Genomic DNA, 16,554 nt, shown 5'->3' with positions numbered 1-16,554 from the left:
TGAATATTTTTTTTCACTCCCCTATTTTAGATATTACCTTACCCATACCAATAACCACAAAAGGGAGCTTTTTGAAGTCTTTAAGGCACCTTCCTATCCTGACAAAAGATACGTTGCTATAGCAGCTGCCACTAATCTACTTTGTTTCAGTATTTCTCAAAACATTTTTCAAGGTTCAATGAATGAAGCAACTGGCCTTATGTGTAACCTGTTTTGACTGCAAATGCTCAGCCAAATCACACCTCGGTGTGAGGAGTGAAGAATTCAAGAGAGAAGGAGCACAACACTGTGGCAGACAACTGGCAGGTCCATGCCAGGCATTAGGTGGATCATCATGGGCAGGTCTAGATTTCAAACAGGATAATGTGTTCACAGACACTATTTTTCTATTTGAACCTCTATTATTTTCTCTCTGTTATCATGCAGGGATGGTATCTCTGTAAATATTGTCTGTCTTTTTGTCTGCCTAAGACATCTAAAACACTTTTGTAAAAGTAAGTGGATTCTGCATCTTGTATTCTTATTAAATCTTTTTAAATGCACTTTAATGGTGAATGCATAGTGCCTTCCTGTAAACGCTGATGATGGGCCTGCAAAATCTGTAAAACCTCAGCAATTGTTCCTGTAAAGAGGATTCACATTGCCACAGCCACTACCACAGCAAGCCTGAGAGTTACAGAATCAACCACTTCATGCCCTCCCTTCTGTTTTGTGGGACAGCCACATCAGTATTCATGAGAGGCTTAAAATTCTCTGCAAAGGGGGAGAATTCAATTTAAAAAAAACCAAAAACCAAACCAAACAAACCACAAATCAGTCTTTAAAGAGACAGCATAGATGCAATGTGCTATACAAAAAGATAGGGAAGAAAAAATATCTTCTCTTTCTCTGAGCCTTGGGGCAGATGGCAGGCTCCTTCTTTTTCTGTGATGGTTTATGTTGCACAGTTGCCTCTGTTGACATCAAAGACATTTGGTTTCTATTACCCTATCTTGAAGAGAAATTCACTGATAAAGCAGTCTCCACCCTAATGATTAAACTCTATTTGGATTTCAATACTTGGGCAGAGCCCCTGAGCCAGCAGGCCAGGATTAGAGGGTCTGAGACTTCAGACTTCAGCGCCCATTTGCTAATCTGAGTGCAGACTGCGAGGCCTGCCTGTGAAATGTTATGCCACTTGGTCTTCACAGCCCTTTCTTTACCTTCATTTCAGGGCAACCATTTCCTTCCAGTGGAGCTACTGGGAAGTGAAATGGGTGAATTCATCCTAAATAGCTACACAACAAGAAGAGCTGAGTAAATAAGGAAAAAATGTAGAGCAATAATTTAGAAATAGCTCAAAATCAAACAGCATCTAAATGATCTCTAAAACTATGGTTTACTTCTAATTAGTATATGAAGCTCAGGGAGGTACAGCCAGAGAAATAATTAGATTTACAGTTAGACAGGAGAGACTGATGGTTCTTTTGGTCTTAGGATCCATTTTCATTCTCTAAATAGCATTAAGGGTTTCATGCTGGTTGCAGTGATCAAAGATTGATAACTGTCTCCACAAGAGGCTCCTTTCATTATGGAAACCATAGAGAAGCAAATAGTTTAGAGGGGAAGGCATTTTGAAATTAGACTGGAGCATCCAGAGAAAAAGGATTTCTGATTGCAGCTCTAGTTTCACACCATAAAAGGTGCATGTTTGCCTGACAGTTTCCTCAGCTGTTTTCCTTTGCTCTTACATGTCTCTGATAAAAGTGATAAAAGCTATTGCCACTCCCCATAAGCCTTGTTACATCTACATCTCTACAGCATTACTAATGTTAAATGCATTGGGACAGGAGACCTTTGAATTGTTTGGTGAGAGAGGAAACTACTTTTAGAAATATCCAGAGAAAATGCTGTATGTTTCCCTTCATACTGAGTAGCATTTTTCTCCCTGATATTCTAGCAAAATGAAACAGAGGTACTGGAGTTACTGACAGGTTCTGTACCTAAGGAAGGCAAAGGCAGTTTCTATAATCCCTGACTGTACCCTGGAAGGCAATATTCTGCCTATTTTGCGTATACTGACTATTAGAATACATCCTATTGCTGTCAGTGTCTTATGGCAGACCTTTACGTAAGCAAAACTGACAAAGGTGGCCAGCCAACAGACCACTCTTTCCCTCTTTTTGGTGAATTATCTTTCACAACATTCTATAAAATGCTTGGGTTTGGTCCATGATATTGAAAAAGCATCCGTATGGGAGGTACTTTCCCTGCCATAGGGTTGGCTCAATAAAGCAACCTCATCCTAATACTTTGGCTTCAGCAAGGGATACTGCAGATGTATATGCCAATCTTTAAAGGGAACAAATAACTTCTGTCCCTATGCTTCCTGAAGTCCTTACACAGCAATTCTGTCCCAATGCTCTGGTGGGAGGAGCCAGCTTGGATCCATGGCCACACATGAGGACATTCACTTGGCTACTTCTTTCTCTGAGGATTAGCTGTATTTGGTTTTCTTGGTTAGAATACTGCTTGAGTAGATAAAACTAACACAGAAAAATGAGGGTAATTGGTGCTTCAAATTCTTTCAACTTCCAAGTTTTCATTTTTCTCCTTTCCAAGAGAAAAAGACCATTTATGGTAGAAGGCCCTTCACAACAAGCCCTGCTGTCATGCCCATGTTTACTAAGGTCTAACATTTCTGGACAAGAAGAAAGAGATTTAGTCTTGTTTAAAACTCCTAGCTGATCACAAAGGATGTATGAACCAGCTGAAGATGTCGCAACATTATATTAGAGAAGATTTTGTTAACGCTAAAGGGGCCCTCAGGCATCCACTGGTATGAATTTGATACATTAAGGCAAGCCAGTGTGTGGGACACAGCAATGCTCTCTGCTTGCTTGGCTCAGCTCTTCAGCCTTCCCTGAGCATCTTCTCATGGGAAGTCATGCTTACCCCACTGCTAAGATCTGAGGTTACAGCATAAAGGGACTTTCCCCTGTACATTAATAATTTATGTCTCAAATTACTCTAATGATACCAAACACTAGTTATGGAAAGCAGTTCAAAAGCTGGAAGACATGCAGCAAGTTCATAACATTAATCATATCAAATCCAGGTGATCAAAACTACTAATCCAGCCATAAAGCATAAGAGGCCATAAAACCCATTGAGAAACCTAAGGAAACATAGTTAATGTTCTGTTTTAAAGATTTGCAATGGCAATACTTAGCAGAAAAAGTAATTATAGTTATAGTGAGCTGTTCATTAGAAGAATCACACTCATTTAATTGAGTCTCCAAATACTCACTCATTTTTGTATGGCCATAGTTTCACCATCTGTTCTGAAAATTCAGCAACCTGAATGCAAAACTGTACCAGAGTGCTTGAAAGCTATATGGGGAGTCATGTTTGAAGTCTGTAAGGTGACATGAGACCTAGAGTTTATATGTGTGCCTGGTGACTTAGCCCTCCCACTCTGCCAGCAGGCAGTACTTGATCTCAGTGTTCACAGTATTCTCACCACTGTGGTTTTACTTTTCTGATGAGTCTGATTGTTCATTTACAATATTAATAATGCCTTAAAAAAAAAACCTTCCTGTGTTGTATTTTCTTTCTTTAAAGGAAATCTGTGCTCTCTTGCAGTAATTTTCTTTCCTATCTAATCATTACCTTTTGCACAAATGCATCACGTATGAAAAATTTCATGCATGATGTTGTCATGACCCTTAGTCCAAATGCACACTCACAGCAACCTACAGTAGCTTTGCAAATGGCACAGAAATATGTATTCATTCCACTTATTATGGAGCACTGCCAACAAATCTTTTTAACTTGACCCTAATATAATGTAAACCACTACATCTAGGTCAGGGCAGATGGCAGGGGGCAAGTGGGGACAGCCCCAGCCCTGGGTGTGGGGCACCTCCCTGGGGAAGGGACAGGCCAGACTGGGACATCAGCCTGTGGGTGGAGGTGGTTTGGTGGGACCCATGGCCAGGGACATGGCTGTGGGGTCGTGAGGAGCTGCAACTCAGGCAGGGCCAAGGCAAGAGCCTCTGCTGGAAGCAGCTCCCCTATCAGGGTTTGCCCCCACAGTGCCTGGGAGCCTCCCCCAAGGTCACTATGGGGAAGGGGCCACCCTTGGCTGCAGTGGCTCTGAGCTGCCCCCCAGCCCCAGCAGCCCAAGCTTCGTGACCTCCTGCAGATGCTCTCATAACCCTCACAGCAGAGCTCACCATCAGGCTTTCCCAAACAACTACCTCACAATGACTGCTTTGTTACTCGTTTATGGTTGAGAACAGCAGACAAGAGATGACAGCCACATGCACCCATCAGTTCAGCTGAGCAGAGTTTTGCTCTGTTGGCTCTGTGGCCATGTCAGTGCTAGTAAATGAACCATGCCTGCAGCACTTTGCTGGATCTTTTGCTTTAGAGAAAACTCGAGTGAATGGTTTTCTAAATACATTTCTTGGCTGTATTTTTTCTCCTTACAGTAGTGCACTACCATTTTTATGAAAAAGAAAAGTCAAACTTGGCTCAAACCCAAAAATGTAAGGAGTTACATAGGAACAGCAAAATGTCTGGGCACATGCCAAGGTGATACTACTTGGCAGAAGGAACTATCACGTATAAATGGGACTCTAAAAACCCCTAAAAAAAAGCTGCCGTGGCCCAGGCCCCCGTGGACTAAATGCCCATGGTTTCCCAAGCAGTACAATTTACTATTATCAGCTGTGATATAACAATATTATAGTAATAGTATAGTATAGTAATAGTGAATTTCCCATTAGTATCAGACTGAAGTGTATTAGGTGTTATAGCAGCCTCAGGACACTGCTTCCAGGACACTGTGTGGCAAAACCAAGAACCACATTCTCAAACAGGACCTAAGCAATTCCTTTCCTTTCATTTCATTTGTTTCACCAGCAGTCTATTTTGCTTCTCAGAAATAACAGCATATTCAAAATGCTTCAATGAAAGGTCTAAGAGCTGCATGCCTGGATCACTCTAACTTTGCTGGGAAATGCACCTCATTGCTTATGAAGCCGACCACAAACTAGAAAACTCCTGTTTAGAAAAGTAATGAGGTTAAACATAAAGGAGCTCCCATTACAGAGTAAAACAGCAGCAGACAAAAATGATGAATTATTAAAACACTTTCCTTGTCCCCACTCACCTCCTTTGTGGAATGCTGTTCCTGGTAGCTAAAAAGCATACATCAGACCCATGCCTCAGAGCTGCAGGTGGTTGCTAGGTGAAAATGCAGTTTTCAGATGTTACTATTCCACAGGCTGCAAATGATCTGTGCACAAGAGCTGGTCATTAAGTGGTACTCCATGAAGTTTCAAAGAGTGTCTGTATGACGGGAGTTCTTCTCCCTTGATCTTTCTCCAACTCAGGCTTCTGAATTCTTATGAAGACTTCGGAGGAGATTTTAAGTGCTGCTGTGCATGAAACTGCTTCTGGTATTGTTTGGCTTATACAACCAGTTGCCACTAGCATATGCAGGAGATGGAGAATTAATCAGCAGAGACAGCAGGTGTTTTGAGCCTCTATTCTTTTCTGTGGTCCCTGCAGGGACTGTCAAAATACATGGCTATTTTATACCAAGATCCAGTGAATGATAGCATCTAACAGATATCTCATTCTTTGAGAACCTTAGCTGTAACAGACCAGAAGCATCTGCCATTCACTTTTGAACAGCAGATTAGAAAGTAGGAAACTCAAAGACTCCCACCCACCTCATATGCCCAGTAATTCTGAATCAAGAACAAAGTGCATCTTCTGAGCACATTTTGTGGGACACATTAGCATGCACCTCTGTGATATCCTTTTAAAAAAAAGAAAATAATCAAGAACCACATCTGGCCCACAATTACACTTTATCAAAATTCAACATCTGGTGAGTCTTCAAGGCAATGAAGACCAATACTTAAAGGACAATCTTGCCCTAAAATAGTCAGGGAGCATGTGAGCCCCATACATCCTATTGGAACTCTGTTAACTCAAACTTCACTGTCCAACTCAAAGATAAATATGCTTGATGACCATCAGTCTGACTTCGGCTTTTAAAATCAGGCTGAGAAACGCAACTGCATTTAAGAACTGAAATTCTGTCCTTCACAACAAAGCTGCAATGTCTGGTAAAATTCAAAAAGCTGTTAAGAAATAGTTTGGTGGCAGTAGTACATTCAGATTAGCTCTGTGACAACTCCAGGTTCAGAAAATGGGAGAAATATTAGCATCTGTGGTCTGACTAGCTTTCAAAAGAAACTGTATCAGCAGCTAATATTACATGAAATGTACCTCCAATACTAGTTTCATACAGATCCATTTACTGAAAATAATATTTTCAGTACTGATTTTACATCTGGGAATACACATGGGGAAAATAAGACCATTATTGTGTAAAAAACAAACTCACAGCCTTTATTTGTCACAACACATTTCATGTACATGCAGAATGTATTTACATTTCTCTTTTAAGGCAAACAGAAATTGGGTTCTTACACCTGAGTTGCTTGACACCAGTAGGAATAGCTAATAAAAACTTAGGAACTCTCCCTTTGGAGTAGCAGCTGCCTCTGCTGCAAAGTATTTCTTTCAATGATATTTATTGCCACTTGGAGCCATTTCTACAGAATTCGATCTCTTCACAGAAACTTCTTGACCAACCTGATGTTGCCTTTGCCATTGGCTGGTGGCACAGCAGTACTTCTGTCTTTGCTAACATATACATCAGTGTCTTCTTTATCAAAGAAGACAAACATCAAAGTTACTTTAAGAGTTCTGTTTTCTCCACTAACAATAAAAGCTAACATTATCTTCTTATGTTTTTGTCACGTGTGCTGGCTGCTTGTCCAATGCTAAGTTATAATTAAGAGAGGGAAAAGTTCACCTCAGCCAATGGAGGATTTTAAGGCTTGACCTTATGGAAATGCCCACTGAAATGCTGGCCTTCAGGAAGAAAATGCAAAGCAGTTTTTCGATTAAAAATGCACCCTCCTAGTCTGACTAACATTTGAGTAATCTGCATTATCTCCAGACTTCAGGCATTTGCTAGAATTTAGGATGTTGAAATCCACTTAAAATATAGAGGCAGCACTTTCAAGTAAGTGTTTGACATTTTTCATTTTCCATTGTCTCAGTCTATCAACACCACTAATTCCAATAGGCACTTTTCTCCCATGACTTTTAAGAAGATGACAGAACATGACCCTAAGAGAAAACATCTATTCTGTAAAAGATAGAGTTTCTATTTAACATAGAAGTGTAGACCAAGCAGAAAGTCCATAGTGCAAAATGGAGTATGGCTCTTATGTATGCCTTCCTCTGTGAGGAATCTGTAGTTTGGAAAAATATTTTGATTCCATTTACATTCCTTGCCTTTTTTTCATGTATTTCTGAAACTGTAGTTTTTAATGACTTGTCAAATATATTAATTTAATGTTTCTGCTATTATTAGTCTCTCTAGGTGTCCACCTCAGCTAATCAACTCTCACCACAAACGATTTTTAAACAAATGCTAATATTTACAGGTGTTTAATTCAAACATTCATTGAAAGAAACAGAATAACTGTGACTTGATTAAACTTATGGTTTATGTTGGATATTAAAGCAAAAAATCCCCAAGTAATTTATTCTTTTTTTCCAGTTATTACCTGCTAAGATCAAATGTCTTCTTTCAGTAGTAACACACTACAGTGTATTACATTGGGAATAACTCACATCCAAACAGTCAATTGTGAAAATACTACCTTTAAGAAAGAAAAGCAATTTCACACAGAAATTCCTCACAAAGGTTGGCCAGTTCTTTTCCCTACCTCTCAGAGACCCTTATGAACAAAGCACCTAGGAAAATACAGTAACAGGACAGTAAGAGGAACTCAGGAAGCATCTAACCAATCTATCCCATCAGGAAGTTGACCCCTGCTAAGGTACCTCTCAACAGAAGGTCTGAAGGGTTTTCTAAGTAAAATGAGTTCAAAAGGGTAAAAAAAGGGAATAATAGTTATTCTTCACCTGGTAACAGCCTTGTACACTGAAAAAAACCCAGCTTGCTGCAGGTATTCCTGACAAGGAGCTGCAGTGTATCATTTTGGTCCTCATTTCATTTTCTATAAAGTGACCCACATGCAGCTTTATTTTTAAAATCAGTACTGCTGATTGTCTGAGATAATTTCAATACAAAGATGTTAGAGAGCGTACAAAATTTCAAAAATCTGAATAATTCCTCCCTGGAAATCCTTGATCCCTAGTCTAATATAGAAAGAAAATGCACTGTATTTATAGAAAAATATGATACAGTGATTATATATCCAGTGACTGTTCATCTAGCAAGTTTATGAAATCTTGTCCTGCTATGCTGGTTACTTTGAAAAAAACTTAGGACATCAACACTTCTGAGGTTCTCTTCTACTCACACAGGACAGGGGACACAGGCACTCATCTGGGCTGTGTCTCTGCTACCCACTGCAGTCCCTGAGGTAACAGAAGATAATGAGCCTTCCTAGGCATTTCAGCAAAGGGAAATATTCCAGAGGAAGTCACATGAACACTTCTTGCATTCATGACAGTTCAGTGGCCTTGAAGAGCAGTTACAGCACATCAGACATACTGTGTTCTCAGCTTGCCTGGGGTGGTAACTTGTACTCTTCTGATCTCTGAGTTGAAGAATTGGTCCTGCTCTTTTGAAGATGGCACCAGGTTATTGCAGTCTGAGTCCTTTCATGCAGAAGGAAGAAGCTGTAGGCAGAAAAAAGTTTCTGGATATTTTTGAAATGCTACTCCCAAAGGCACCAACTTCCATGTGCAGAGTAAAGGACATCACTCTTTCTTACAGTGCAGATGAAACAGATTACCTAGAGCTTATTTATAAAAAGTTTTATACCCCTGAAATGTCACAAACATTTACAACTTTTCTGCCTTCCTCAGCGTTCTGAAAATATTGAGCCATACAATTACACTGCAGTCTCCTTTGAGTCCGATGTCTGTGGTGGCTTGAAGTTCAATATCTCTTTATATGTAATGCCTGCAAAACAACAGAATAGACATAACATTGCTGTGGTCTAATCAGAAAAGGAGCTGCACAAACATGAATGAGCAAGGTGCAACCCCAGCATGGTTGGGCTCTGATCTAGCTCAGGAAGAGAGAGACCTCTTCAGGCAAAAAGAGAGGAAGAGTACAAAAAGTAAGGGAATCAAGGATCACTTTTTCACCATTTCAGATTTGAAAAACTAGCCAATACTGAAATGGTATAGGTGCTGTCAAAGGAATGCGAGCACTGACTTTTGAGTATAGTGGGCAATATCCTCAACAAGAGCTGCTGAGCACATTAGATTTAAAAGCCAGGTCCTCAATTAAAAGCCAAACTACAAACCTCTGACCTTAGATGAAAACAAGATTAGACTTAAATCTCTGCTGACACAGATAGGTTTTTTCTCCCTCAGAGAATCTAACTTTAAGGCCAGCAACCACGGCAGTCTTGTAGAGGCAACAGTCTTTCCTATGTTGCAGAAGATGGGAGGACAGAACCATTAGGGAAATGGAGGACAGTCTCTGTTAGGAAGCAGAGAAGAAACCTTTGGAGATCCTTCCACAAGAACCTGCTAAGAGGAACACTGGCTTATCAGTAGTGTTTCTCTTAACGCTGTCTATTTACTCTGTTTGATCAAAAGCAAAGGAGTTAATTTGTAAGGGGGAACTTTTTTATTTCTGCATGGCCTTTCAATCTGGTTATTTTTGAAAACATCATAAAATTAAACTCACGCTTCCACTCATCTAGTGGAAGATCCATGTTATCAAATGTGTCGTCATATTTCTCAGCTTCAATTTCTTCCTCAGGATCATGAATTGGTTCAAAGTAAGGATGCATCAAAGCCTCAGCTGCCGTGACTCGCTTCTCTGCATCCAGCACCAGCATCTTCTCCAAAAGGTTTACAGCTATTGCACAGAAAACCAACAGTATATTCAAATCACACCCCTGATTCCACTTGTATACGATAATATTGCCCTGGAGGTATTTCAAATAAATACATGGAGTAATAGAACAGAATCATTGGGCGTCCATTTATAGCCAGTGGGGCCTCTTTGCATGACTGTTGTGAGCAAGGTGGGATGTGCACAAAGCCTGATGCAATAGAGAGGTGCCCCCTTGCTTCTGTATGCAACACAGAAAACATCTCAGCTAATGACTTCTCAGATTCAGGCTCCAGGACACTGTGCCTGGGGCTTTCCCAGGTGTCTTTAATCACTGCCACTCATTGTGGTTCTAAGGTACATCACCCCCTGACAGCAGCTGAATGAACAGGTGAACAGGGAATGAGGATTGTGCTCTGTGCCACCAAATCCAAACCAAGTACACTTCGAAGTTCATTAAGACAGGTCAGTTGTCCATGCTCAGAATCTCAGAGCTAACTTTATCTGCTATGTGGTTTTGACATCAGCCAAAACAACCCATTAAAAATTTGCATGTTCCCCTCCAGTGGATTTTGGATTCGGTCCATTGCTAGACTGTCAAAGTAGACTAATGTAAACAGGTATGATGAGTGTTTGGAGCAGCTGAAAGAAAGTAGAGGCAGAAGTGTGGGACAGGATCTGCTTGCCATGTTGTAAATGCTCTTTAAATTCCTATTCCAGACCAGAAGCAGCCAGATGGCCACAGAAATGGTAAGAAGAAGCATCCTAAAAACTAAACATAAATGTATAGCTTGCTGTAGCTACCCAACAGGTAACCATGCAGTAAAGGTAAGAGCTGTTTATTAATCAGATTTATTTGTACTGTATCTGAACCTAAAACTTTAACTTCTTAAATTGAGAAAATTCAAATATACTAATTAATATTCTAATAAAACTGGCTTTGATAGTGTTTAGGTCACTGGAGAATTGATAATGCTTAGGGAGAGTAGTTTTAAAGCTCTGGCTGCCTCAGGTCATGTCACAGTTATGCACACTTGGTATGCTCTTCTGGCTGTTAATATCTATGGAATCCAAGCCAGTGTTTCTCAGGAATGCACAGATGTTTCTCAGGATGTATTAATTCCATTACTAAAATCTCAGCTTTCCATTTTCTTGTATTTCAGCTGCAGATCAGATTGGGCTTCCAGAATTACAGTTCAAATGCAGTACAGAGAAAAATTTATTACATATACCTGATCTGCCAGGGCTCTTGAGAAAACTGCTCAAGTAAAACCAATAAATAAGCAGGTGCTAGATTGAAACCCAAACCACAAAATACTAATTTTTTTTAATGCTTCTAAGAAACAATGGATTCCTGGCAGGGTTTAAACTCAGCAAAGTTCAGCTGATACAATCAAAATTATGAATTATGGAAAGCAAGAGACAGAACAGCCCAAGAAGCATCACATCACTTGTCACATGACTGATACTGCAGCTGCTTCCAATGCAAACACAAGAACAAGCTGCATATATCCACAGAAAGCCTTACCCAAAGGATTTGCATACTTCAAGACCGATGCAAAATCTTTCTTCTGAACTTTTGGTAGACTTTTGATATAGTTTTTTGCCTTAAAAGAAACATGGATATTAAATTAGATTTTTGCCACCTTTGTAATGTGACAACATTAACTACATACTTAAGATCTTTCTCAACAATATTTTGACAGCACATTGTACCCCAATGCGTTTTTCTGATGATATTCACCTTCTTCCTGAACAGAGTCTTTTTTTAAAATCAAGCTTTAAAACCATGATTTAGAAATTATAATGCAAAGCTTTAATTATTAGTGCTCCATATTTAATATATTTATTCAAATAAATATGTATGAGTTATTTGAAAGAACATCATAGTGAGTTTATAGCAATCTCTAGAAGTGAACCTTATACAGTAATTCCTTTGTATTTAAATCGTACAGTTAGTCAAATGAATAAATTTAGGTTCTTTATAGTAAGGGTCTCGGGATTCTATAGCATAACATCCTTATGCTGATGTTATGTTCCATCAACATAAGGACAGGAAAGAGACATTTGCAAACAGCTGGGTTTACTGAATATCTTCATGCTTTCAGTACCTTTACAATAAAAGTTGCCATGTATCAGCTCAGCTGTTTATGTGGTACACACTGGAATTCTGAAATATTTAAATAATGTTCTGATAATTTTTTGTCATTCCACCCCCCCATCTCCAGCAGCTATTGTGGGTGCACAAAGCATGTCAAGGCAGAGAAGGACCATCAGGGACCATATCAGTAGTCAATACATATTATCTCAGCCTGTCTAAGAATTGAGCATGGCTTAAAGGAAAATTAAAACACGGAAAACCAACTGACAAATCAGAATACTCACATCTTGACTGTGCAATTTTTGAACAAAATCTTGAGTTGGTGTACCTGTTATTTTCATTATTTCTGTGAGTTGGTCCAAATCTGAATACCAGAAATAAGGAACAAATTCTTTCACTATTAGGAAACTAAGCATCCTGCAAAACTAATGCATTTCTTTGCTGTTGGAGAATAATGTAAAAATCTTAATTAAATGACCAAACAGAAGATTTATAAAAGATGAAAGTCTTCATTTTTCTTAGAAAAGGAAAAGAAAATATCCTATAATTTGGGAAGGCAAAATTGAATCATCTGCAAAATTTTCTAATATTATCAGGCCTGTTCTGTATTGTTTAGACAAAAATCAGTCCAAAAGTATTAGTGTATCTAAACAATCAACACATGTATTGCACGCACTAGAAGAAAAGGAAATACAGCTTTTCTATTATCACAGAGTCTTTTACTTGATGATTTGTGATTCAAAGATCACCTCTACTGAAAAAAATCAGTAATACAAGTTTTAATTGGCAGGTGTGCAGAAGTACAGATATAAAATAATGATTTAATGAGAAAGCTGCAAGCTTTCAATTTATACTCATCGTTTTTTGAACAGACTTACAGTATCACATAACCCCTCAATTTTCTTACATCAGTATCATAAATTCACTGAAGGATACGATCATTTCCCTTGAACAGTGGTCTCCCTGTTATCATCTCAGCCATTATACAGCCCACAGACCAGATGTCAACTGAAGAAAAGACAAAGAGGCTCATTAACTTGTCTGTTTAATGTGCATAAAGTTTAATTTAAAACATATTTTAAATAAGTATAAAAATTACCTTTATAGCCTGTTATAAAATAAATGTGTGCCTTGCCAAGTATGATGAACAGCACAGGTGAAACTACCAGAGTTTTTAATGAGCAAACTGGAGATAATCTTATAGTATGCAGAATGAGTTTCTCAGTAACAGGCACATAGGAAGTAAATTTTCAATGCTTTCAAAAACTTCCATAGTTATCTTAGTGTTATTTGAATTCCCTCCATTTGCCATTTTCCCCTGTCTGTTCAAATTAAAATCAGCACACTTTTACAGAAACACAAGAACAGAGACCAGACTATCACGTCTGTATAATTTTTTTAATCACCTTAGCACTTTCTGTTACCCTCAGAAAACATATATAAAAAAACCCCAAACTCACCAGCACATGACTACCTGCAATTTATCTACAAGGAAATGTTGCATAATTATATTGTCATTTCCATCTCAAATTTCTTATTCATTTCAGAAACGAAGTCTTGTTTATATATCTCCTGATTCAGTGAATGCTTTAGCTCTGTTAAGATACTTCTGAAGACACACTGACCTGTCTGAGTATAGTGCATCCAGTTAAGTATGACCTCTGGGGCTCTGTACCACCTTGTAACCACATAGCCAGTCATCTCACTGTCTGTATGCCTTGCCAATCCAAAATCCAGGATCTGTAGTGGAAGCACAAAGCACATTCAGATCAGATAGCTCATTATCTAGTTCATTCAAGTTCTTTACAACTGTAGGAAAAAAAAAAACAACTGGAGCAATCTGCAGAGATTAGTTTATTTTTGTATCTTTTTCTCATTGAAAGTATCTTGTTCTCATTTTAAAAATCAAGACAGAAGTAGCATAGAGATTGGAATAACTTTTTTTTCAAGTTACATACTTCTATGGCACATTCAAAAGCTATAAGACCAGTAAAGAAAATAATAAATCATTCACTTATTAATTAAAAAGATACTGGACACAGTTAATGCAAAAAATTCCCTGACTGCAAAATCACCATTGTATCAAGTTACAGCTAAAAGAACTCCTATTTTAGAGCTCCTATTTTAGACAGTGTCCACTGCTCTCATATCCCAGGTGGCAAAATTATTTAAGAGTAGAAATAACAATATTCAGCAATATTCTGAAGTAGGAAGGTATTGTTATTTTTACTTCATGAGTAACTCATCCAAGGGAAGACTTCCTCAGGTCACACTGAAAATTGGCAACAAGAGTAGGAAATTACCATAATAGTCCCACCAAGTCTTCTCCAACCTCCAGCATCAACTACAGAAAAACCTTTTGTAAGTAATGCAAGATCCATACAATTTTTTTGAAGTGCCATGCACAATTCAGTATATTTCAAAGATTCTCAGATATTTTTCTCTAGATATGGCAATATGTACAGCAGCAAGATTAAAAATGAATGTTGTGGCATTTTGTCAACTGCTATAAAGAAGGCCCACCTGTATGGACCATCAAAACGTGCAGCGAACAGAAAGAAAATTCCACTTCCAGAATGACAATCATTTTGTATTTATTGGAAAGTTTATGCTTCTAACAAGAGACAGGAGGTGTGGGTAAGTAAATTTCTACTGAAGATAAATGGTCACATACAGACCATGATTTAGATGAAGCTTTGCATGAACAGCCACAATTTGCCATGTGAATTAGGCTGCACATGTTTATTGATAGGGAAGGGGTTTTAATAGGGACACCTGAGCATTCCTATACCAAAAGTCATGTTTTTGTAATGCTCTCTGCAATTAAGCATTTAAAATACTTCAGGATAGTTTCATCATTCCCTGGCACTTAGCAATAAGGAAAGTTATATTTTCATTCACAAATCAAGACTACAAAAATCTATGGCTTATCTTTAGTTCCATACTGGAGATAAAATTTCCATGTTTTCCCCGTAACTGCTGATTACCAATCAATTTAAAAGCAGGAATAGAATGCAAAGGGAGACATTTCTTATTCATACTAATTTGATGCACTTGATTGTGGCTGATTCTTTGGGTACTGAAGATTGACTAGACTCAAAATTTTTGTAGAGGCAAAATACACCTTTATATATGGCTTTTTTTGGTAAATATTCAGCACACATTGTATTTTCACAGTAAGACAGCAGAGAGGGTGGAAGAAAAAGAAAAAAAAAATATATAACAGGTCAAAGCCAGATGTGGTATAGTCTATTCTGTCACAGTCTTTTAGGCATTTTATCTATCAAGAGTTGTGACATGTAGAGTTGGAAACAGCTAAAATATAATTTGGTTTTGTAGATTTGTAGAAGCAGAAAACGACAGCAAGAATTTTTGTGTATAATGCTTTAACTTCATGATTTATTTTCATTTACATCTCATTAAGCTCAGGAACAAGTGTATCCTATGTGTACTTAATATTAATATGGTACTATTTCAACAACTATCTTCATATAAAACTTTTATTCTCACACTTTAATCTTCAAGTTTCAGCTGGAACTTACACAGCAATTTTCAGAGCACATGAAAATCCTTTTTATAATTTGTGAATTATGAAAGAATGACCCAATTTCCCTCAGCTCCTCAAGAACAGGTCTCCTTTGACTCAGCAAACTTTATTTTCCTAAACTGCTTCAGTAACTAACAAAAATAACTTGTAACTTTAAGCCTACAGAAAGGGCAGTGATTTCCCCTCTTACACTGTCAATTTTCTGATATGAGAAATATGGTTTTTGTATGTGCTGAGAGCATCAGATGAGGGAAAAATGAGCAACAGAAAGTACATTGTAAAAAACTTGATAGCTAATTGATTACCCATTCAAGGAATTGTTCCACCTTGCTCACAGTCTCATCATCACTGGAGCTCATGCAAGGGAAGCTGTGGAGTGCACAGACATGGGGGAAATGGCTGCACTATCCCTGGCAATGCGATCCTGTGCCTGCATAAACTGACTTTGAGAGTGTGCAGAAAAAAATGTGTTAAATAAGTAAATACAGATCAGGAGACACCTGGCCTGCATCTCAAAATATAATTGTACAGCTGGGGGTGTGGGGGAAAACAACCATATGCAACTGCTTCTTCTAGACTCTCTTTCCCATCACCTTAGGATTCATTCACCATTTGTCCACCTACAAGCCAGGAAAGTCAATGGCTTTTTGTGTTACATAGGAAAACTCTAAAATCACAGGATCCTGGAACATTCAGGTCAGTCTCCAAAGACCAAAACTTGTATTACAATGGCTACATGCAAGTATATAGTTTGCGTGTTGCATGCTAAAAAACACTTTGTTATGCTTTGCATCGGCTTTTATTTTATTCAGTTAGGGGTGTCCTTCACAACTTTGATCATCTGTATCTCCCACCTTGTAGAATTAGACTTTTTCTATTTATTCAAAGCTGAAATTCTCACATAACCAAATCACTCCCATAAACTCTTATGTCTCTTTTAGGGATGAAACCTTGGCCGTAAGATCTGATGCGTCCTTACAGATCAGGACACAAAAGTCCCCATTC

General features: G+C 38.4%; 1 protein-coding gene across 2 annotated transcripts in view; it reads right to left on the bottom strand.

The window, feature by feature from the left end:
• Nucleotides 1-6,403: 6,403 nt before the first annotated feature.
• The window catches only part of MAPK12 (mitogen-activated protein kinase 12), a 32,272-nt gene continuing 22,121 nt past the window's right edge, over nucleotides 6,404-16,554 (bottom strand). The window contains exons 7-12 of one of the 2 annotated variants that reach the window (XM_083859663.1): nucleotides 13,628-13,742; nucleotides 12,939-13,010; nucleotides 12,287-12,366; nucleotides 11,430-11,508; nucleotides 9,752-9,925; nucleotides 6,404-9,013 (exon numbers count right to left, since the gene is read on the bottom strand). In XM_083859663.1, the coding sequence (XP_083715789.1) occupies nucleotides 8,943-9,013; nucleotides 9,752-9,925; nucleotides 11,430-11,508; nucleotides 12,287-12,366; nucleotides 12,939-13,010; nucleotides 13,628-13,742 (591 nt within the window). In that variant the 3' untranslated portion in view covers nucleotides 6,404-8,942. The remainder of the gene's footprint in view (nucleotides 9,014-9,751; nucleotides 9,926-11,429; nucleotides 11,509-12,286; nucleotides 12,367-12,938; nucleotides 13,011-13,627; nucleotides 13,743-16,554) is intronic. The other variant, XM_083859664.1, reaches the window with a different exon arrangement.

The sequence above is a fragment of the Zosterops lateralis genome, assembly GCF_965231275.1.
Source record: "Zosterops lateralis genome assembly, chromosome: 4".
Classification (NCBI taxonomy): Eukaryota; Metazoa; Chordata; class Aves; order Passeriformes; family Zosteropidae; genus Zosterops; species Zosterops lateralis.
This window is presented reverse-complemented; position numbering and strand designations above follow the sequence as displayed.